This window comes from Hordeum vulgare, chromosome 3H, assembly GCF_904849725.1.
Source record: "Hordeum vulgare subsp. vulgare chromosome 3H, MorexV3_pseudomolecules_assembly, whole genome shotgun sequence".
NCBI classification, from domain to species: domain Eukaryota; kingdom Viridiplantae; phylum Streptophyta; class Magnoliopsida; order Poales; family Poaceae; genus Hordeum; species Hordeum vulgare.
In genome coordinates, this window is record NC_058520.1 from 394081265 (window position 1) to 394105570 (window position 24306).

The 24306-nt window shown below is 48.2% G+C and overlaps 1 protein-coding gene across 1 annotated transcript; it reads right to left on the bottom strand.

Moving 5' to 3' along the window:
* Window positions 1-2041: 2041 nt before the first annotated feature.
* Window positions 2042-17005, bottom strand: LOC123443965 (mitogen-activated protein kinase 16). The gene is made up of 9 exons (XM_045120543.1): window positions 16467-17005; window positions 16304-16363; window positions 15939-16088; window positions 5639-5794; window positions 5414-5551; window positions 5272-5345; window positions 4633-4734; window positions 3823-4024; window positions 2042-2376 (listed from the first exon to the last, which is right to left on the bottom strand). Exons 1-9 carry the CDS (start codon window positions 16755-16757, stop codon window positions 2299-2301), a joined length of 1251 nt encoding a protein of 416 aa, XP_044976478.1. The 5' UTR covers window positions 16758-17005; the 3' UTR covers window positions 2042-2298.
* Window positions 17006-24306: the final 7301 nt, after the last annotated feature.

A 24306-nucleotide genomic window follows, 5' to 3' on the forward strand; every position in this document is an offset into this window, starting at 1 on the left:
GGCAGGCGGCCACCTACCTCCCACCCGCCCACATCAATGTGCACGAGCGGCCGGGCCCGCCTGTCATCTGCCCAGAGAACGGTCGCGGTCCTTCTTAAATGGGGAAGCCGTGGACCGGTCGTCGTCCACAGTTCCCATTGCCACCCTGCGGCCTCCTCGAAACCCGACAGCCAAACCCTAGCCTCCTCGAACTCGTCGGCCGCCCACCTCGCAGTCATGGGGCTGTGGAACTACGGCCGCAAGGGGAAGCACGACCGCAAGGTTGGCTCCTCGTCGGGACGCCGCCGCGGCTCCGTGAAGGAGGAGGCCGCATCGCCACTGCGCCGTGCCTCCGCCGTGGCTCCCTTCACCATCGGCCCTAGGCCTGTCGGCCAACGCGATCGGCAGTACCTCAGCGCTGAGGTATGCCGACGCTACTGGGAGACGAGGACGCCGGTCTCGTGGAGCGACGTCCACCTCCCCAACGCATGGCACCTCTCCGTCGACCGGGTCCCGATCCCGCAGGTGCCGATGAGCGGTCGTGCGCGCCGCGACGAGATCGAGTGCCGCCGCCTCCTCCTCCCTAACGACCTGTACTACGACGACAGGTACGCCGTCGACTCCACCCTCTGAGACACATGGCTCAGGGACGAGCACGACGTGTGGCGCGCCTCCTACTTCGCCGACACGGCCTCGGGGCCGCGGCGGGTACGGGAGGTGCGCGGGCGTACACGGGTGCGCGGCCTCACGCCCACGCCGTTGCCTTCCCCGTCTCCGTCACCACTTCCACCTCCTTGCATGACGGAGGAGGAGGAGGCCCGGCTCATCAGCGTGTCATGGAGGACTCCATGATGACGCATGATGAACGCCAATGGTCAGGCCTAGACTGCGCGATGGCCCTCTCTGCGGCCGGCGACGTCACCATCCCCGAGCAGATGGAGGAGGAGGAGGTGGCCGCGTTCCCTCCGGATCTGGTGGGCCAGCAATGGAGCTGGTCGTGCACGGTGCCGGATATGGCGCAGGAAGTGGGGGCGTGAACTGGTGCCCCACGCCGGCGCGGTCACCGGAGCGGGACGCCTCGACACGGGAGGAGGTGCTGCAGGCACCTGCCAGCTTCCAGCCCGCCCCCGCGCACCAGGGACCGCCGGCCCACCTCTGGACGCCGCCGGCCTACGTCGACCTCGTCAGCGACGACGACGATGACTACACCGGCGGCCAGTGAAGACGGCAACGGCCACGGCATCGACGGGCTTTTTTTATGTTAATTATGTCAAACTGGGTCGTTTTGTGGCCGTGAAAACTGAGCCTTTTTTATGTTAGTGATATTAACGTTTTAAGTTTTTTAACTGTGTTTATTCACTTTTAAGTTAAGTTTTTTTTAATCACGTTCAACACGGACAAGATTTGGGGTGGTGTGCGGCCGCGCGGTAGGAGCACGTACGATCCAACGGACAGAAACGGACATGGACGAACCTACTACCGTCTCAAACGGACAAAATTCGGTCAAACTGAACGTCCCTTTGGGTCGTGCGGTGGAGTTGGACTAAGATATTCAATTAAGAAAGACGACGTTTATATTAGCTACTACTACGTGTGTCCGGAGCAGATTGGTCGATAGGACGAACGTGTGAAACCAACCCTCCCCCTGGATTTGCGCGCAAGGGAGGGACCAAACCTGGACGATCGTTTGCGCGTGAGGTTTGGCTTGGCTCTTTTGGGGATCTGCCGCGCCTTCGAGCTAGTACATGGTCAAAAAGCGCACAGGGCACGGGTCGCAGCTCCCACGTCTCATCTAGGCGACGCGCTGGTGATGATTCCTGTCCTCGAGTACGTGTGTTCACTATGATGGTGATATACTTCTTTGCCTGCAATGCAAGTATGGGGTGCTTCGGTCTTGTACTGTGCGATGCACGTGAACAACGTTGCCACCTGCGTCCCGGCCCGCCCGCCTTGTACACACCTTCTCCACACACGGTACAGTAAGTACGTAATACTCGCTATGTTCAAAAAAAAAAAAGTACGTAATACTTGCTGGCATCGGCAGAAACGAGGAGCAAGTCACTTAGTAAGAAAGCATTGCACGAGTAATAGCAAGCCGAGTCATGTAGTCCAGTATATGTCGGTTACATTCTACACTCTGTCGGTTACAATCTAAACTCTACAGGATACATGAGTAGGAGTATGCTCTGCTAATCAATGAGATGACTAATCCGGCACCGGTGTGGTTCATCGATCTGACTCGACTCGTGCGCTCCGGATTCTGAAGTGAAGCCCCTATGGATCAGACTTGCTTCTGTCCAAACTGTCTTCCCCGTATCATCACAAACTTTTGGGTTGAGCAATCATTTTCGGTTCTTCATCAGATACTTCATGCATATACTCAGACATAGATTCCTCCTGCAAAAACCGAGAGCACACATTAGTTGTCATAACTTCAATGCTTTCACTGAATGAATCACTGTCATCTTGGATTTGCATGACTTATAAGGCATGTTCTGAAAGCTCATAGGGTACATTTGGACCCCTTGTAGAGAGGTATACTGCCTGCCCTCCAAGACAGTTTGTTCTGAGACATACAGATCCAACCAACATCCACAAAAGTTGAACTTATTTGTACATAACGAGCTTTAAGGTTTAATAGATTCGAGCATTTCTTTTTATCAATTTCTCAACCACCTACATTGACGCTGGAACTATTCCATACTCGGTGATTCCATGTCTGATTTCGGAAATAGGAATAGTATATCACACAGCTTCTTACCACACCCATGTTATTTAAAATTAGTAGACAATGAGCGGACACGGACGTTTGATTTATGGGCATATCAACACCCTACATGGAAAATATAGTAATTAAATAAAAAGTAAAAAAATACTTTCAAGTAAACTTGATTTTCCATTGTACTCACTACTTCCCGAATTACTTGTCGCAGAAATGGATAAAAATAAATGTATCTAGAACTAAAATACATCTAGATATATCCATTTCCGCAACAAATAATTCCGGACAGAAAGAGTACTTGTGGAAAAAGTTCCACAAAAAGAAAATAAAAAATAAAAAACCTTGACTTCTTTTCAAAAATAATACTCCCTCCGTCTCAAAATAAGTGTTTCAACTTTATACTAGCTCTAATATAAATTTGTACTAAGCTTGAGACAGTTATTTTGGGACGGAGGGAGTATTTTTTTTGTCCAAAATAGTGGAACAGTGACCCTATAATAGCAAATAAATTTTGTCTTTCTTGCCCTGAAGTCAATGCTGTTTGTTTTTTATGAAAAATTATATACTAATGCAAAAGAAAGTCAAATTTATTGTAAAAACACTTCTGAACTAATTTGACATTTTTTGTAATTATTAAAAAAACTCTCCATATAGGGTGCAGATACAACCAGGAACCAAAAGCTATTTCCGACAATCGAGCCTTTAACTCTTGACCTAAAGGCAGCACAGCATCATAGCGGGTTCTATATCGCATCTGCATACAATAATTCTGAGTTTCAATATAAATCTGATGTTAGATTTGTAGGATTAAAAATATGGCGGCCTCAGGTACGTCGGAGATCCCGACTGAACGCATGACGATTAATCGCTGTACCATGGCAATTTTTCTGTTGATTTTTTACACTGCATCGAAATTTTCACTGTAGAACATGGTAAATCATTACACTGAAGCATGCAAATTTTGTCTCTTTTCGCATGGCAAATCTGGCCGTCAGATTTTTAGCACTAAAAATCTGATGTCAGATTTTTAGCATTTCTGATAATCTTAAGAGAAAAAAAGGTCAACTCAACATTTTGATTTATTAATATTATTAGAGAGGTAATGTTTTCGCGGCACTTACATCTTTTTCTCGCTTTTCTTTGATGACGATGCACTTGGAGGCACCGATGCTTTCGCTCTTCAAAAAGTTTCGAGTATTCAACAGTGGCTTGTTAAGGCCATCCGTCACCGATGTGTGACCTGGTAGCTCACCTACATGCAATTTTATACAGTAATCTGCATTTGGCTTTTCAGGCTCATCACTGCTGCTGATAACTCTTTCCCTGAGATAAGATGGAGGATATATTAGTTCAAGAGAAATCACAGGCATGCAGGCAATGAGTTGTTATTATTATTATTATAGAGATCTAAGAGGAAGGACGCCACACCCTTTGTGTTGTTTATATTGCTAATTCTTTGTAAAATGAATATAGAAACTCAAATGAGTTTTGCGTGATCCACTTCATATGGCAGGCATACCGAACTCTGCTTCATGCAGCAGAATTTAGTCAATCAATTACCTATTTCATTCTAGTGACAAGAGAAAAAAACACACCTCCAGCTTAGTAAACTATAATGCCTCTCTTCAGTAAAAAAAGGTACTGCCTTGGTAAGGAACAGACATGCAGGCAATGAGCTACTATTGTTATAGAGACCTAAGAGGACCAACGCCACACCCTTTGTGCTGTTTATGGTGCTCGTTCTTTGTAAAATGATTATAGAAACTCAAAATGAGTATGGCGTGATCCACCTCATATGGTAGGTACACCAAACTCTGCTTCATGCACCAGAATTTAAATCAATGCATTATCCTATTTCACTCAAGTGACATGAAAAAACACCTCCAGCTTAGTAAACTATAATGCTTTTTGCCGGTAAAAAAAGGTATTGCCTTGGTAAGGAAGCATGCTGCCGCAGCTGCGGGCTAGTCTTTTCACCCTTAGCACCGATTTCTTCGAGATGAACAAATTGCCTCTTGAAACGATCCACCCCACTGGCAATAATATATCAGTTAGTATACTGGCAATATCTTAACCAATCATAACTGTGGTTAAAGAAATGGTGTTTCCTTAGTTTGGCAGATTCGAATAAGGTTTACAATAGCATAAAAATTTTTTAGGGAAATGAAAAGCTTATTTTTACAATGAAAAGATTGTACATCAAAATCCAAAGGGACCATTGTTTAACACAAGAAAAACGTCATAAGCGCATCACAGCTGATTACTTTAAACAGCTTCAACATATGCAGTTGCTTGATAATGATATTCAACGATTATCAAAATAATATTTTAAGCTACACATTGTTCTTTACATTCATAGGATCATAATGTGCACCAGTATGCTTTTCTTTGTCACCTCCACTCAAGTAGTAGCATGCAAAAAGTTCAACGAATAACACCTACTGAGACATATGCCTATCATTGTCAAAAGCAAACTTTACTAACGGAACAAAATATTACATAGATAACACTTGCATATCTTTCTTCTTGTAACAAGAAATGGTGGATCAATGCATTTTTTCCAAACTCACCTTGGGTAAAGAAAGTTTGCCTGATCTCCACCACGAAGATACTCATGCAACATCTGAGGATGGTACTCTAAAATCTAGAGATACTTCATGCATTAGTAAAGACTACTACCATAATCCCCACCTTACAATTGACTGACATTACCTCTCTGTAAATTAATTCACGTACATCCTCTCTGGCCAGCTTTCTTCTCTCAAACTCAAACTCAAGTTTTGAGATGGGTTGCGTTGTGGGTTCGAGTTCAGAATTTGCCAATCCAGTAAAGTATGGGTCTGCCAAGGCCTTGAATTACATTGATACCATATTAGTATTGAATATATAACAAAAGATCGAGCGTTTTGAGCTAACATAGTTCATTATATTTCCTACCTCTGCAGCGGTTGGCCGATCTGCGGGATCAAAAGCAAGAAGGCGCTCAAGCAAATGGAGTGCCATCGGGTCTACACCAGGAAACTTCTGAGAAAAAGGTATTGGATGTTTTTTTTTCATGTTTCCCAAATATCGTCGAGCTTTTTCATTTCGAATCTACATGCAGAACAAATAGGCAACAGATTGTTTAAGAAACATTTATGGACATGATTCATCACTTAGAAAAGTACTTAGTGGAACAAATATTAATCACTATCTGTATTGTTCCTTTATTTTAATATTGATATTAGGAAAGATATTTCAAGGCGAAGATAACCACAAAAAACATACTAGTACAATTAACCAAAAAGACTGGAGCATTGTCCAAAAGTTTCAAAATGCAAATGCAATATGTACTTGGAACAGCAGAACAAATTATCTGTAGATCCATGAATTAGTCCAAACTTTGGATCTGTTTGGCCAAGCTTCAGTTTCATCTTAGCGGTTTATGAAATTTAAAAATAGGCCAAACACATTTAAATTTCTTTGCGGCTAGATACCTTGGTAAAACCTAGGCCACAAATTAGATGTTCCAAAAATAAGCTGAAGATACTGGAGAGGGATTTATAAGATGAAGCCTCAAATAAACAGTCATATTGTTAGCTAAGCAGGTTGATTAACCTGAAATGCCTATTGGAGCTCGGGCTCCATGGAGCCCTTTGTTTTTGGAAAATTCAAAATTCAAAATTTCTGTTTCCAAAAATCTGAAAAAAAATATGCAAGCACACAAGGAAGAAATGTATATGTGTGCAAAAATTCAGGATGAAATACCTAAAAATTCGATCTGTGCAAAAAGATCAAATTCATGAACTTTTTGGATGAATAGTATCATGTGTTAAAAAGCCACAAATTTGTCTTTTTTGCACGGACCTCATTTCAACGTATTTTGTTCTAAAAATTTACACACATGTGTGTTATGCCTTCATGTATATCCATATTGTTTTTCAGATTTTTTTTAAATGTAAAAATACGAATTTTGATGAATTTTGGGATTTTCCAAAACAGGGCTCCATGGAGCCCGAGCTCCAAAACGCCCCACTCGTTGATTAACATGCTATAAAATATAGCACTAAATTTATCTAAAGGTCTCTGACATACAAATAGTACAAATGAAGGGTCAGCGTTTTCTGCTTGGTTCCTTTGATAAACTGCCTCTTCTGCATTATTGCTATTCTTAGTTGAATGGCAAAGTATGCTAGTTTTTCAGGAAAAGGAGATGTTCAGAGCATTGATCGCTATATTTGACTTCTGAAACTGTTATGCATCCTTAGTGCAAGTTACAACAGGGTGGAGCCTTGGAAAGGGAAGTTTATGTCCTTGGGAGAAAACTGATCCGGACCAACTCCTACCAATCTATCATTTCTGACGAAGAGGCAGCAGGATGCTGTATATTTCATTAATGAAGGAGAAGAAACATAACAGTATTGTTACAAATTAGAGATGGGTGTCGGTGCTAGTGCCCGGGGGTAACAACAAAGCCAGCTAGATTACATTACTACACACAATTGAACCAGATCAGGGCAGCTCAAATAGTCTTCAGGAGGGATAGCCCTGCCTCCTTCCAGCCGCGAGCCACGTCAGTGATTCTCCCTATTACATGGGCTACAGAACTGCGCTGGTTATCGGCTATCCCCTCGGCGCAACTATCTACCTGGAAAGTTGCCCTCCATTTGCCTATCTATCATTGGGATGTGCCTGCTCCCGGGAAGCATCCACATCGCTATGGATTCACAACGGTCCAGATTCTTTTGGGAGGAGATGAGAGCAAGCGTAGCGTAAATACCACATGGTCAAATGGGCAGCCGTGTGTAAACCCAAGGACTTGGGGGTCTGGGAATTTTACATATGAAGTTGGTGAACATGGCCAAAATGAGCAGGGGCTCCGAGGCCTGAGTTGATTTGATTCGCGCCAAATACTTATCCGCCGCGGCACTGCTGTTGGGACTCACACACAAGGGATCCCAGTTCTAGATCCGCCTTCAACAGATTAGAGGATCCTTTTCACTGGGCTCCAAACATCTTGTGAGTACCGGAGAAGCCACTATGTTCTGGCTCCACAAATATGGATAACCCCCCCCCCCCCCCCCCCCCGGGTCTTATTTGCCTGTTGTGAGGATCCTTTGATGTCGACCACACGTGTAACAATTGTAATATCTGAGGCAAAAAGTGAATTCTTTCAACCTGTGTGAGGGCACCCATGAAATTTCCTGGGTCCTAATGTCAGGGTGTTTTTCGGTCAAATCACTTAACTACAAACTGCGGTGTGCCAGGGGGCGCGGTGATTCAAATTTGGGATGTTTGGCGGGTGGTTCTCCTGCTCAAGATCAAATCTTCCTTCTGGGTGTCTCTCCTGCCCAAGATCAAAATCTTCCTTTGGCAGTTGATCCATGGGTGCTTGCGTCCAAGTGACCAGATTCTCATGCGCCACGGCCTGTACAATGGGACCTGTGCTCTCTGAGGAATTCAAAGACGCAAACCGGTAATCTAGGTGCTTCGTGTGAGTTTCTCAATCATATCCAGGAGGTTTCAGGCCGCATTTGTAAGGGACATTTGGGTCGGCTTTGCAGCTCAGAGCTGTGTGCTCTAGGACACGCGCAACAAACTCACCACGGAGTGGGTTATCCCCAAACATCCTTCTTTTTCTTTGCAGAGGTTAACCCCACCCCCACGGATTTGCATCATACCATGCACACAACCATCTTAATTAAAGTACCATGACCAACATCCAAAAAAAATTAACAAGTGAAAACAAGGCCCAACCACAACTGGCAAATAACACGATTACATGACTCAGACTACCCACAATGGGAGTAACATAGTTAGTAACATAGATGACACCTAAGCAAAAAAATACGATGTGGCAACTAATTAATGAGAAGAGAGAGAAATTGAGTAACTTAGCTAGTTACTCATACTATGAGTAACATAACGCATACCAAGGCAAGATAAGTCTATAAGCTAATAAATAAAAGGCTCAATGCTACTATTCCTATGTTACTATCCACTGTGGAGGTAGTAACTTAGATTAGTAACATATGCATGTTACTACAATGAAAAAAATAGCGTCGTGGTAGAAACTAGGGTTCTACCGGCCCTCTGCCTTAGGTTATAAGGGTAGGAGGGAGGTTGGAGGAGACGAGGGCGCCGCGTCCGGCGCGACGGCGTCGTCTCGGCGCAGGGAGGAGGCGGCGGCGAGTAGAGGACGCGGTGGCTAGGGTTAGGGTTCCGGCTCCTCTGGGAGTCGGGCAATAGAATTGTCTTATTGCTTGATTCCAAAAGAGTTGTTTACATCGGTTTATATAATCTCGATAACTTGGATCTAAGATAACTTGGGCTAAGCCTCTAATATTATTAAGATAACTGGGCCAATTTGCCTAACTGGACCTCTGGTCATAACATTTCTCCCCGCCTGCGCAAACAGCTCGTCCTCGAGCTGGACGTCTAGAAAATGTTGGCGAAACTCCTTGAGCTGCTCCCAAGGTGCCTTCGGAGGGTTGAGCTGGTCCGAAGTACATCGTGCATCAAGGCCTGGAATGTCGTCGGCGCATTGGAGAGACCGAAAGGCATCACCAAAAACTCAAAGTGATCGTGATGGTAGCCAGAACGCAAGTCGAGCGTAGGGAATAAGCGTGGCCCTTGCGGCTCTTCCCGGAGCTCCTCCATGACCGGTATAGGAAAATTGACCCTCGTCGTCGTGGCAGTGAGAGCACGGTAATCGAGGCAGAAACGCCACAAGCCCTCGGGCTTGTGAACAAGGAGCACCGGTAAAAGGTCGTCATGCCGCTGCAGGAGATGAGCCAATAGGGGCGGCTCGGAGGATGCTATGGCGGTCGACAGCTGAGAGGGAACTACTGGAGAAGTGCCACCCTCGCCCTTCCACTGCACCATGCGCCTTTGACGCCAGAAAGTCATGGTCAGTGCGTCGAAGTCCCAAAGGATGGGTCAGAGCGTCCGCTAGAAGTCGACGCCGAGGATGAAGTCGTAGTCGCCCAAGTCGATGCCGAAGCACGTGATGGCGAAGGACTCGTCGCCGATGAGGATGGGAACCTGCTGCGCAATTCCGTGGCTGCGGAGACGGTCACCGTTAGCCACAGTAACTCGTAGCTGCTCGCCGTCCGTCGGCTGGAGGGCCAGGCGACGCATAGTAGACGCGGGCAGGAAGTTGTGCGTAGAGCCCGTGTCCAGGAGAGCTAAGAGGCGCTCCCCATTAACCATCACTAGCAACATCATCGTTGTTTCCGCTCGTATGCCGGCAAGGGCATGGAGGGAGACCACGAGAGCGGTGGTTGACGCCGGGGCCGCCGCCTCGGCAAGCACGGAGGGAGCTGTATCCTCCGCGACATAGTCGTCTGCCTCCAGGTAGAAGAGGCGCGGGCAGACATGGCCTGGCACGTAGGGCTCATCGCAGTTGAAACATAACCCCTGTCGTCGACGCTCGTGTTGTTCGGTCGGGGTTAGCCGACGGAACGGTCGAGTTGCTGCCGTGGCGGGAGTCCCTGTCGCCGGCTGGTCAGGTCGGCTGGGTGCAGACATAGCCGGCTGAGGGGGTGGGCGAGGTGCCTGGGCCGGGAACGCGTGCTGCATAGCCACCGCCCGCTGCTCGAATGCGCGGGCATAGTACATGGCGGTCTGGATGTCCTGCGGTCTGCGCATCTCGACGTCCACGCGGATGTGGTCGGGAGGCCCCCGACGAAGAGCTCGGCCCGCTGGCGAGTAGGGATGGCACCCGCAGGGTATGGGTACGGATGGAGCCTCCCCATACCCTTACCCGCACCATCTGATATTACCCATCACCCTTATCCATACCCGTCAACTGGTACAATTTTTTCCCATACCCGTTACCCGACAAGGTAGACGGGCACCCGCGCGTAAAATTACCCATATTTGCAAAACATCAATTTAAAAAACTTATAGTTATAAATTGCATTGTATCATATAGTTACAAAGATAGAATATAACTACAACACATACTTATAAAACAACATCATATAGTCATAAACAACAACACATAGGCATACACTTTCAATTCATAAATTATTGACATCGTGTAGATTGTAGAGATAATTTTGAGTTTACATAGATTTTATATGGGTGCACGGGTATATGGGTATGGGTTATATGATCCCATACCCATACCCGCTCTATCCGATGGGTTTCAAATTTTCCTATTTATATACCCATGGGTAAATTTTTGTCCCATACCCTTACCCTAGTAGGGTTTTTACCCGCGGGGTACGTGGGTAATGGGTACCCATTGCCATCCCTACTGGCGAGGTGTCACGCCAGGCACATGACACGCCAGGGCCTGGAAGCGGTCGGCGAAGTCCTGCACCGTGGAGGTGAAGGGTAGGCGGCCAAGCTCCGCCAACCGGCTCCCTTGGATCGGAGGCCCGAAGTGTAGGAGGCAGAGCTCGCGGAAACGCTCCCATGGAGGCAATGCCGCCCTCGTCCTGCTCGAGAGCGTAATACCACGTCTGTGCGGCGCCTCGGAGGTGATATGAAGCGAGCCAGGTGTGATCCGACACTGGCGTCCGTTGCCCCCGAAAAAACTGGTCGCATTGGTTGAGCCAGCTCAGGGGGTCCTCAGTGCCGTCATAGGTGGTGAAGTCCAGTTTGGCGAAGCGCGGCGGCGTGTGGGTAGGGCCGCCCTGGCGGTACGGCCCATCAGCGCGGAGTAGTGTAGGGGTCGGCGCCGGGTACCCGTCGGGGGCGGCGAAGCTGGAGGGCCCGTCGTACTGCGGGGGTGGCGCCGGTGGCGACTGGATGTGCGGCGGCGCCGAGGCCATCGTGTACACCGGCTGTGACGACCCGGTCACCCAGGCCGGTAGCGGCGACGACGAGGGGGGAAACCGGAGCTGGTGGATCGGCACCCCCGGCGCAGAGGTATGGCCCAGCCTGGAGGTGGTTTGTGGCGGCGGCGGCGGCTGCAGGGTCGGCTGCAGCGGCCCGATCGAGGGTGGCGGAGGCAGCTGAAGTGTTGGTTGCAGCGGCCAGGCGAGCGCGGCATTGCCGCCAGCTACGACGGCTGCCAGGGCAGCCACGACGTCCCGACGCGGTCTGGTGGTGGCGCGACCGGCTGCTGCCCGTAGGGGGCGGCCAAGTAGAGCCGGATACCCTGAACGGCGGTGGCCAGGTCGCGGATCGCGCCGGTCAATTCCTCCGGGGTGAGGACAGCAGGAAGCGGCGCGGCAGAAGAGGCCGGCGCGGGCAGTTGCGGGGCGCCGACCGTGGTGGTCATCGGGGTGGTGGTGGTGGACGGCAGCGGAACGGTGGAGGCGGGCTGCGGCGACGACATGATCGAACCAGAGCTTCCTGATACCAAAATGGTAGAAAGTAGGGTTCTACCGACCCTCTGCCTTAGGTTATAAGGGTAGGAGGGAGGTTGGAGGAGACGAGAGCGCCGCGTCCGGCGCGACCGTGCCATCTCGGCGCAGGGAGGAGGCGGCGGCGAGTAGAGAACGCGGTGGCTAGGGTTAGGGTTCCGACTCCTTTGGGAGTCGGGCAATAGAATTGTCTTATTGCTTGATTCCAAAAGAGTTGTTTACGTTGGTTTATATAATCTCGATAACTTGGACTCTAAGATAACTAAGATAACTTGGACTCTAAGATAACTAAGATAACTTGGGCTAAGCCCCTAATATTATTAAGATAACTGGGCCAGTTTGGCTAACTGGGCCTCTGGTCATAACACGTCGCCCTTGAAAATATGATATTAGCGTGCTACAACACACTATAGCGTGCTATTAGCGAGACATTGTACACTGATCAATTTAGCGAGCAAATTCTGTATACGCTACGTGCTATTAGCGGCGGTATAGTGCGCTATTTTTTTCAGGGGTTACTACTCTATGTTACTCTCCATTGTGAGTAGTCTCAGACACACACACACACATAGGCGACGTGTTGCCCTACCCGCAGGTGACCCGGGCGAAAACCTAGCTGCCGGCAACTCCTCCTCTCCGGTCCTCCCTCCCCTCGCCGCCACTGGCAAAGCCGCCGGGGAAAGCCCTCCTGGCGTCAGCAGCGATGGGACCCTCTGTTTTCTCTCGCGGGGTTCAGATAGCGACGGGGTGTTCGCCCTGCGGCGGGAGTTCAGCATCGCGGCGGCTTGTCAAAGGCGGGCATCACGTGGGCGCAGCCGGAGCTAGTTGCAATGGCGCCTGGGCGGCCGGCGGATCAGATCTGGGGTGCGCGCGTGTGGTACACATGTGTTGTCCCGGATCAGATCCGCGGCAGCCTGAAACAACGGCGGATGCCTAGCTGGCGGTTCTAGTGGTTGCCTGCTCGTCGGCGTGACAAGAGGTCGAGCGCGGCTGACCATGAGGTGGCGCACGAGGGATTCCGGACCTAGTGCTCGGATGTGACGGTCACGGAGGTTGTCGTTGCATGGGTGACGACAACTGCTGGTGCAACTGTGGGTGCCCTCTGTAGCGCCCGGAATCGGAGAGGCGCCCCCTCTTCTTAGATGGCGGCAGACTCCATGGTTCTGTGGGCAACTCAGAGACTGGATCTCGAGACAGTGACGACCTTTCTAAGGATGGCGACGGTATGGGATGTCCCTCTATCAACAGATCGGGTGCGATGCGGCTCGGCAGGTGACACATGTGTCTCTTTCGGAGACGTCGAGCAATGCTTGTCGCTGGCAAGTGAAGCAGCCGACGAAGGCGCCGGCGGCAGATGATACGCATAATGTCTCATGCGGAGCGTGAAGCCATGCCTGCTACCGGCAGGTGCGGCACGGTGGCTCTGGCAAAGTTGTCATGTTTAGCCTGTTGCTACTGGATCGAAGATGGTGCGGTAGTGGTGGGAGACGGGCGGTATGGGACGTCTTTGTCTTCCGGTGTCTTCTCTAGAGGTATTCGGTTATTAAGGAGTTGGTAGCCGGATAAAGGATTATGGTACAAATGGCTTCAATGACGAGTCTATGCACTCCGGTGGAAACACAAGATCTGTGATCAGGCTATGTCGGCGCATGCCTGTATAGTATCCTTGTTGAAGATGGTGGATTGTGTTAGAGTATATATAATATGGCCATGTACCCCTTCGTATTTATCCCATTGTATAAGGGGTTTTCTGCATATAGTCCACACCTGTACATGTATATATATCGGCCTATGGCCTCATGGGAACAGAAGTCGCATATTCCTAACAGATTGAAGCTTGGCTTTGGGGATGAGAATCCGGAGTTTAACCTTGGGTTGGACCCGTCACCATCGGCGCACGTGCAGCGATTCCTTCTTGAACGCATCGCCTAGGAGTTGTGTATTTTTCGTTTTGATTTTGTCTTGTATCATAGGGTTAGTGCCTATCTGGTGGAGTTACTATCGCGAGGCATGCGGCCTCGGGTTTTCTTTTCACTTTATTTCCGGGTAGATGTTGTTTGGCTGCTGGATTTTGCATTCTTAATAATATATGGCTGTGTGCATCGCTCGATGCAGAGGCCAGAGGTTATCCTCCTTTTCAGAAAAATGACTCACACACGTAACCTATTACTAGACCGCCATAAAAAATCGGTTGGAATGTATCCCATTCTACATCTCCTGATGGTTGCACCCAATGACCATAGGCACCGATCCTCCACACACCCAAACATTCATCTAACTGTTTGTTCAAAATGATCATTTTTGTTTGCAGCTCGTGTTGCCATCATCAAAGGAGGACATCGAGGAAACTTCAGGTGTCGCCTGGCCAATAAATGAATTACATGACTCAGACACATAACCTATTACGACAGCCATCCAAAATCGATTGAATGTATCCTGTTCTAACATCTCCCAATGGTTGCACCCAAAGGCCATAGGCGACGATCCTCCACACACCCAAACGTCCATCTATTTGTTTGTTCAAAATGATCATTTTTGTTTGCACCTCGTGATGCCATCATCAAAGGAGGACATCGAGGAAACTTCATGTGTCGCCCTTTTTTGCTATCTCGAAGGTGGCTGAGGTGGTTTGTTGCGCGAGTGTTTGTGCTGTAAGCGTGATCTGCAACTTCTTCATGGAATCATAAATATTTGTGGAACTGTTGTACTCATAGCCGTTTGTGAGTTTATCTACAAAGGAGGGCGAAAGCCTTTGGTCCAGAAAAAAGTTAAGAGCTACAGTAATTTTCATAAGAACAATGTCCAAAAGATAAATCCCCCAGCCTTAGATGGAGCAAGCTTGTCTGCTTGTCATGAATCATTGTTAAATATCAATTTTCATCCATATTTTTTTAGCACAATGGACCAGATATTGTGTTTGCCCTTTCCAGAGATTAAGGAATACAAACTACACAGATCAAGCAAATATATGGTCACTAGGAATGTGGGATTGTCTGAGACAACATGTCTGTTCGGGTAGTGACTTATTTGACCAAAACATCACTCTGAATGCCTCGTCCAAAAAAAAAGGTTTACAACCATAGTTATTTTCTGTAAGAATAATATTCAAAAGAGAACTCCCTCAGCCATAGATGGAGCAAGCTTAGTTGTTTGTAAAGCATCATTGCTAGATCAATTATGTTTCATTTTTTTTTAGCACAATGGACCAGATACTTGTATGCCCTTTCCAGAAATTAAGGATTACAAAGTATACAAATCAAGCAAATATACGATCACTGGAAGTGTGGGACTGTTCAAGACCAGTGCCTGTTCAGGTAGTGAATTATTCAACCAAAACATCACTCTGAAGTTTCTTATGATAAACACAAATTAAACGAAGCATGAATTTTATCCTTTTGCTGTCGGGTAGTTCTTTGAAATGCAGCCATGTCAACTTCACTCACCGGTGGATTTTGATGCAGAGCCACCGGCGACACAGGAGTGGTGACGGCTGTGTAGCCGAGGCAGGAGACCTTGCCGAAGTGGTTAGGGGGTCAGGGTTGTTGGTTTCGTGATGCTCGTTGATACCTTGGCAGAGGGTTTAGGACAGGGATAAAGATGAAAGAGAGAAGACAGAGTCTGGAGGTTGCAGAAGTACAGCCAGCTATTGGATCTAAATCCAGTGGTTCAACAAAATCGACTGCCCCTATGAAAATAATCAGGCCTTTGTGTTCTAGGCAGTCCCTTACTTTTCGGACATAATGCAAGAACTAGTCTTACCAGTATGTATTCAACGGCAGGTCTAATTATAGCAGGAATATTCAGTACTTTGAACTTATAGATAGATAGATAGTTCCGTGCTGTAATATAAAGAGGGGAGAAACCCTTTATAGTCAAGAACTCACGTAGGAGATAAGTCTCTAACTGATTTATTTATAGAAGCAGGGAAGTGAACTCACCCTAGAAATAGATTCCGCCGAAGGAGTGCCGAGTAGATCAGTCATGAGATCCAATTGATGTACCACATTTTTACCAGGAAAGAGAGGCCTCCCTGAAAGCATTTCGGCAAATATACATCCTATGCTCCAAATATCAATTGCAGGAGTGTACTGCAAAAGCAAATACTAAGTTCAGTACAGTGAAACAGGAATTATCCAATGTGGTAACATGTGCATCCAGATGGTGTCAACTGTCAACAATCAAGTGTAGAAGAAAAACTCAGATTTATGAATAAACTCGACAGCATCAACGAGGTGAATTATCACGGATTCACGGTCTCTAATTTGGTTAAGGTCATTTTTTGTCGAGATAAAGCTTATCTTACCTTTGAAAAGAAGGAGCCGCATAATTCTGGAGCACGATACCACCTTGTTGCTACATAATCCTGGGACAATGGCCACGCGCATAAACGCCTAAATTTTGGCTGGCAACTTACATAATTAATACACATAATCTGTGCTAAGCTTTCATCAGAGCGAAGTGCCTACCGTCCAGAATATCGCGGACGGGGTGTCGTTGAAGGAAACCCGAGCAAGGCCGAAGTCGCAAATCTTGAGCTTGCAATCGGCATTGGCTAGAATGTTCTTGGGCTTGAGGTCCCGGTGGAAGACATTGGCAGCGTGTATGTACTTCATCCCGCGAAGCAGCTGGTAGAAAAAGAACTGATGGTGCTCCGGGCTGAGGTCGTCGTTGGCCTTGATGACCTGGTGGAGGTCGGACTCCATGAGCTCGAAGACAATGTAGATGTCACGGAACTCGCGGCGCGACGGCGGGAGCATGATGTGCTTGATCTGGACGATGTCTGGGTGGCGCAGAAGGCGGAGCAGCTTGACCTCGCGGAGAATGCGGGTGGCGTCGGAGACATGCTCGAAGACGTCGTCGATCTTTTTTATGGCGACGCGCTCGCCGGTGTGGGTGTCGACGGCAGCCGCGACGACGCCGTAGCTGCCTTTGCCGACCACTTCGCCGACCTCATACCGGGTCGCTTCGCCGTACTCCGTGAAGAACCCCGCCTTATCCGAGCCCTGGAAGCGTATGAGTCAATCCCGCAATCGGATACGCATCAAACGAAGCACAAATTGTCAACTAGGGTGGTTCACATGCCGCGCCTTTTTAGACATGGCGCCCGCCGCGCCAGTCGCCCCGTGCTCCGGAGTGATGTGCTACCCCGCGCCGTCTCACTTCCCCCCGGATCCACTCCTTCGACCGGCTCCGGCGCCCTCGTGCGCGCGGTGTGTCGTGCCTCCGCCGGTACTGACGGTCGGGGATGAGGGAGGGGGGCGTGGACACGGCGAGGGTGGAGGGGGAGGCGCGCGATAGGAGCGGGAACAGGGGCCATATTCGTACGGCGAGGAAAGGTGCGCGACTGGGCAGTGGACGCCCGATCGCCGCGGTAGCGCGGAGCGCGGCCAGGGATATGGGGGCAGGTGCTCGTGCGGGCACGCCACGTGACTCGACGGGGCGTAGATGTTGGAGTTGGACATGAGACTGCGCCGCTGCGGGAACACGGCGCCGGCCGCCGGCAAGGGAGAGTCAAACCAGATTATCTGACTTGCTGTGGTGAAGTCACACATGAACAAGTCTAACTTTTCTCCTTTTCGGCCGCTGGATACGAAATTGATCGCTCTACCAATTACATTTAGGCTCGGCAACAACACAGTATCATAAAGAGATTGCAGATGCACACGGTAAAATAATATCCTACTACAATGATCAATTTCTTGTAACTACAGCACAAACCATCACAGCCGAAGTTCAAATCTTCAAAAAGACACCTTCAGAAAGAAAACAATACACCAGCACCATCATCGCCTGATCTTAAATCTTAGTTTTTCACTTTTAAGACGATCCGCATTCTCAAAACAATGTCTTCAACAAAATCATTACCAGTCACAACCAATTAAGACCCAGCCTTGGGTTTCATCCTGAAAGCTAAGACTTTGTACTCCAAGTGTATTGTCGTTATTTTTTTAAATAATACATTATTTTAATTAATTCGAGAAATAATACGTGAATTTGATTTTTCTTAAAATAGCACATCTTCAGGTTTTCTGTAGCCGATTGGGTTCAGTCGGCTTTGCTGAAACCGATTAGATCCTATCGGCTATGTCTAAGCCGATTAGGGACCCCTTGGCCACGTGGCGGGTGAGGCTAGCAGTCGGCCACGCCTAAGTTGACTCGCCTTTCAACCACGCTGAAGCCGACTAGTGGGCACATAGCCTGAGACCTCTCCTTCTTTCTACTCTTTTCTTCTTCCTTCCTTCCTCCTCATTTTTTTCTCTCACCTACACGAACACGGGTCGATTAAATACCCGAATTTGAGCCAATCTCTTCCCCCATTTTCCACCTTAAATGCATTCCAGAGGGTCGGGGATGCAAGGGAAACCTCGATCTCGTGGTGGGATAGCTTGTGGTGGTCGTGGTGATGGTTGTGGTGGTGGTGGAGGTGGTTGTGGTGCTTCTCGTCGTGGTGGTGGTGGTGGTGGTGGAGTGCATGGTGATGGTGGTGGTGGTGATGCTCCGGTGACTGAAGTCCGTCGAACGGAGTTGCTTCGCATGCTTCAAGGGTAAGATTCCTTCTTGTAATGTTAGGGCACCCCACATGTATGCCTGGACGACGCCTAATACACTACATGATCATCGAGGCAGGCATCATCATTGACGATGTTGGAAATATGCCCTAGAGGCAATGATAAAATAGCTATTATTATATTTTCTGTTTGAAGATAATCGTTTATTATCCATGTTATAATTGTAGGGAAGTACTCTGCGCCGGCGCGCCGGCCTGACTGTTGGGCCGGTCGACCTGTAGCCGTCAGATCTGGCCCTCCCAAACCGTCGGATCCTGTCATCTCCCACCTCCAGCACACGCACGGGAAAAGGAAAGAGGCCCGCCTCGCACACTGTTAGAGCATATATCTCCATATGTGGTTTTGGTAATTGATGACAATTCCTATGGACTAATGGTTGCCTTAAGTTACATTTATAGGATTTGTCCATAGGCACTTCTTGAAGTACATCTGTTGGGTTCAAGGAGTTTATATGATGACCAAGATGGTATTCAAGGCATTATCCAAAGAATGGTCATAGAGACACATGGTTGATCAAGATCTCAGACAAAGAGTAAATCAAGATGATCAACACACAAAGCGTACAAGATGTACCGAGAGGGATCAAGTGATCCCATGGTATGGTAAGCATTGTCCATTACGTATTTGTGTACTAACCCATGGTCTTCGTGAGAGTTCTATGTGGGGTTAGGTGTGTTTCCATGGGCTTGCGTCAAAGGGAAGATCTCATACAACCCATGAAGTATGACGTCAAGTTGTGATAGTCATCAAGATTGCGATGTGCAAGTTCAAGTGGATCAACACGAAGATATCATGCTTGAAGCTTGCCGTCCATTGTGGTGGCAATGGACTTGTGAAGATATGCTGAAGAGTGGCTCACCCATAGTGAGTATGGGGGAGCAATCAACTAGTCTTCATCAAGCCAACACAATCAAGAAAGGTGGTCCATCTTGAGGAAGCCAAGATCATCATCATCTAGCTCAAGAGGACGAGGTGCAAGGTATAGGTTTGCCCTTGATAGGTTTTCTGTTTAGGATAGATTGTTGTATTATCAAGGGGGATCTCAAGTGAGTAGCTTGATCGTATCATTCGTTGAGAGCTCAAACCATTTGCATCCTTGCATCATACTTCTTGGTTCTTGTTTGGTGTTTCTCTTTCTGAGTTTTAGAGCTTATGGTCATCCTCGTGACAAGCTCGAGTTCATCGAAAACAGAGTCCATATGCATCTACTATGATGTTTTCGATGTTGAAGTTTTTGCTGGTTCTTCGTTCATAGAGGACTCACGTCTCTATATCTTTGGCATTTTCATAACTGCATGGTATTATGCGAAAGTTATGGCTGTTTGGATAGCCCTTGTCGTCCTAAATCCAACAAGCTTGGGTTTGCTCGATTCGGAGCTCGTATGCAAAAGTTATGGCTGTTTCAGTGGCGAGCGGTAGTACCGCTGGACCTAGCGGTAGTACCGCTAGAGTTGGCGGTAGTACCGCGGGCCCTAGCGGTAGTACCACTGGCTGGCGGTAGTACCGCCCCTGGTCAGCGGTAGTACCGCTCTAGGAGCTTAGTACCGCCTGCCTAGCGGTTGTTCGTGGACGGACCTTTTTGCGAAGACTTTCTTGGCAGGTAGTACCGCTGGGGCGAGCGGTAGTACCGCTAGCTGGCGGTAGTACCGCTGGAGTGCCAGCGGTAGTACCGCTGCAGCTCGGGCAGAGAGTGGGGGTAACGGTCTGATTCCTTCCCCCACTATATAAAGGGGGTCTTCTTCCCCCTTGTCCTTATCCATCTGTTGAGCTCTTGTTCTACCTCCATTGTTGACATTCTTAGAGCTTGATTACTCTCTATCCCTCCAATGATTCTTGCTTGTTCTTGAGGGAAAAGAGAGAGGAGATCTAGATCCACATCTCCACCAATCACTTTCTCCTCTATGTGAGGGGAACCCCTTGGATCTTGATCTTGGAGTTCTTTGTGAGCTCCTTGTTCTTCCTCTCATATTTCTCCATAGCTTTTTTTGTTATGGAGGGATTTGAGTGTGAGGGACTTGACCACTTCGTGTGTTCTTGCCATTGCATTAGTTGCATCGGTTTGAGTTCTCCACGGTGATACGTGGAAGTGAGAAGTTGAGAAGCTTACTACCTTTGGTACTTAGTACCCTTGATATTGTTCTTCGTGGATGCTTTGGCGTCCTAGAAGCTTGGTGGTGTCTCGGAGCTCAATCATTGTGGTGTGAAGCTCCGGGAAGCGTCGGGGTCTCCAATTAGGTTGTGGAGATTGCCCCAAGCAATTTGTACGGGTACCGGTAACCGCCCCCAAGGGTTGCCACGTGTACGGGTTCGGTGACCGCCCCCAAGGGTTGCCATTTGTACGGGTTCGGTGACCGCCCTCAAGGGTCCCTTAGTGGAATCACGGCATCTTGCATTGTGCGAGGGCGTGAGGAGATTATTGTGGCCTTAGTGGCATCTTGGGGAGCATTGTGCCTCCACACCGCTCTAACGGAGATTAGCATCCGCAAGGGTGTGAACTTCGGGATACATCATCGTCTCCCCGTGCCTCGGTTATCTCTTACCCGAACCCTTTACTTATGCACTTTACTTTGTGATAGACATATTGTTTATTGTAATATATCTTGCTATCACTTAGTTGTTTATCTTGCTTAGCATAAGTTGTTGGTGCACATAGGTGAGCCTAGTTGTTTGTAGGTTTTGTGCTTGACATATTAAACGTTAGTTTTATTCCGCATTTGTTCAAGCCTAAACCTTAACTATTTTAAAGCGCCTATTCACCCCCCCTCTAGGCGACATCCACGTCCTTTTCACACACGCCGACGCCCCAGCATGCGCCGACCGCCTCACCTCGCCTCGCCTCCTCACCGCTGGTCTTCCTCACCGTCGGTCGCCGCCGGTCGCCGCCTCGACCGCCCGTCGAAGCACCATGGATGCAGCTCCGCGACTCAGCTCGTCCAGACTGCTCTGCCCAGCGCTCCGGGACTCAGCTCGCCCACCATTCTCTGCCCCCCGCCGCTCGCCGGCGCACTCGACGCTGCTCATGCCCGTCGGTCTTTACCTCGTCGTTCACACCTCACCCCTGTGTTGCAAACGCTGGAAAAAAAAAGTTTCAACCGTGTATAGAAAAGATTCAACCGTTAAGAAAAACAGCTTCAACCAAAAACTTCAACGAGGGAAAGTTGCAAACGTTGACGGAAAAATCTTCAACCATATATGAAAAAAAAGTCAAACGCCGCTCTGGCTGCAGCATCTCGCGTGGTCACTCCTCAAAATTGTTTCAACCGTGTATAGAAAAGCTTCAACCGTTAAGAAAAAAAGCTTCAACCAAATACTTCAACGAGGAAAAAGTTTCAAACGTTGACATAAAAAGCTTCAACCGTATATAAAAAAAGTTTCAACCGTCGCCCCCGCAGCAGCATCTCGCGTGGTCACCTTCGGTCACCGCCGTCAGGCGCAGCGGCTGCCAGTGGAGAAGCCGTAGCGCTCGCCGACAACGCGTGAGGTTGCAGGGGGGGAAGGGGGAGAGGAGGGAAGAAGAAGAAGAAGGAGGAGGAGGAGGAAGGGGGAGAGGAAAGGAGAAGGACGCAGGTGGGCACGCGAGATCTGGTAGATCCAACGCTAGTCACGCGACCGGATGAACGTTTCGGCCAGAGCGCTGGCGGAAAACGTTTCCCATAATTGTATTGAATGAAAACATAGATACATGTGTGGATACATAGAAAAAACAATGTCCCTAGCAAGCCTCTAGTTGGTTAGCCAATTGATCAAGGATGGTCAAGGTTTTCTGACCATACACAAGTGTTGTCACTTGATAACTGGATCACGTCATTAGGAGAATCATGTGATGGACTAGACCCAAACTATAAACGTAGCATGTGATCGTGTTATTTTGTTGCTATTGTTTTCTGCGTGCCAAGTATTTATTCCTATGACCATGAGATCATATAACTCACTGACACCGGAGGAATACCTTGTGTGTATCAAACGTCGCAACGTAACTGGGTGAATATAAAGGTACTCTACAGGTATCTCCGAAGGTGTCCGTTGAGTTAGTATGGATCAAGACTGGGATTTGTCACTCCGTGTGACGGAGAGATATCTCAGGGCCCACTTGGTAATATAACATCACAAATAAGCCTTGCAAGCAATGTGAATAAGTGTAAGTCACGGGATCTTGTATTACAGAACGAGTAAAGAGACTTGCCGGTAATGAGATTGAAATAGGTATACGGATACCGACGATCGAATCTCGGGCAAGTAACATACCGAAGGACAAAGGGAATGACATACGGGATTATATGAATCCTTGGCACTGAGGCTCAACCGATAAGATCTTCGGAGAATATGTAGGATCCAATATGGGCATCCAGGTCCCGCTATTGGATATTGACCGAGGAGTGTCTCGGGTCATGTCTACATACTTCTCGAATGTAGCTACGCGACCTGAAACGGCCAAGTCTCTGGTGTTTCTGTACCATCCCAAGATAATGCTGGTACACACACAGTACATCAATGTATATATCGAGAGTTAAATCACACAGCTTTATTAATCGGATCTCATATCGAGTACTTTATTACAATAAAGATTACAATAAAGAGGCTGAAGGCCAAACTCATGAGATAACTAACGAAGACTAGCAGAAGCTTCAAAAGTAGTAGGGTCCATCTGACTCCAGGGCATATCACCGAACGTAGACAGTGACCTCACTCCTGGTCGGAAAAGTACTCTGCAACATGACACGTTGCAGCTGTGTAGGTCAGCATACTGAATATGCCGGCAAGTCACAAAAGAGAGAGGTGAAAAGTATCATCTATTCTACATGCATAAATGGCAGGTGGGGCTTGTAAGTTAATAGCGGAAAGCAAGGTTTTCTCCTACAACAAGAGAGGGCTAAAAGCAAAATATTACTATATTGTTGGTTGTTAAAGAGATTGTTCCACCAACCAATTCTCATACCCAAGTTGTCAATAATACCCACATCATTATTAATTGTGTTGAGAATTCCAGATAGTTTAAGTTCCTTCGACTCAAGTCGTCCATGTCCGTGGACACGGCTAATCGATTAGGTTTGGGTACTCTGCAGAGTTTTGCACCTCCGTTGAATGTCCTCGCACTACAGGGTGTTTCAGGACCGGATGATCAAAACATGGTCTTTCAACGGGTTCCTCTGAGCCTCTGTCGGTGCCCAACCAATCCTACCGTTCTTCTTCATCTCGTAGCACCGCCCGTCTAGAGTCGCCGCGTTGTCCAACCAAGCCAGAGCCCATAATGACTTGTGGCTGTGCAGGTAAGCCTTGGGTCTTGAAGCATCCATCCATCCCTTCGTGCCTGGGTGAAGCTTTCCCCAAGATGTCATGGCGCTTCTCCATGCATCCCGGGTCATCCACTGGTTTCCTCAGGGAGCCCATCTAAACCTCCTTCACCCAGAGTTGCATTGCATCACGAGGTCTCGAAAAGTCTTGACATAACCGGTCTTGATTATTAAATTTTTCTCACAACACTCGTGATAGACTCTCAACCAAAACCCCGTCTACTTAAGCATAACAAAATAACATGTATCGTCCCAGGCCAAGTAACAAGGGTGATGGGTGCCTACCACATGATACTACATGAAGAACCAATTTTTTGAGTTCCTACTTAGCATGCAATAGGTGAAGAAAGGTTTATCTACAATGCATATAAAACATAGGAAATATGATCAACATGACTGCCTTGCTGACGACTGTCGAACTCGAATGCTTCTAGATAGCAAGATTC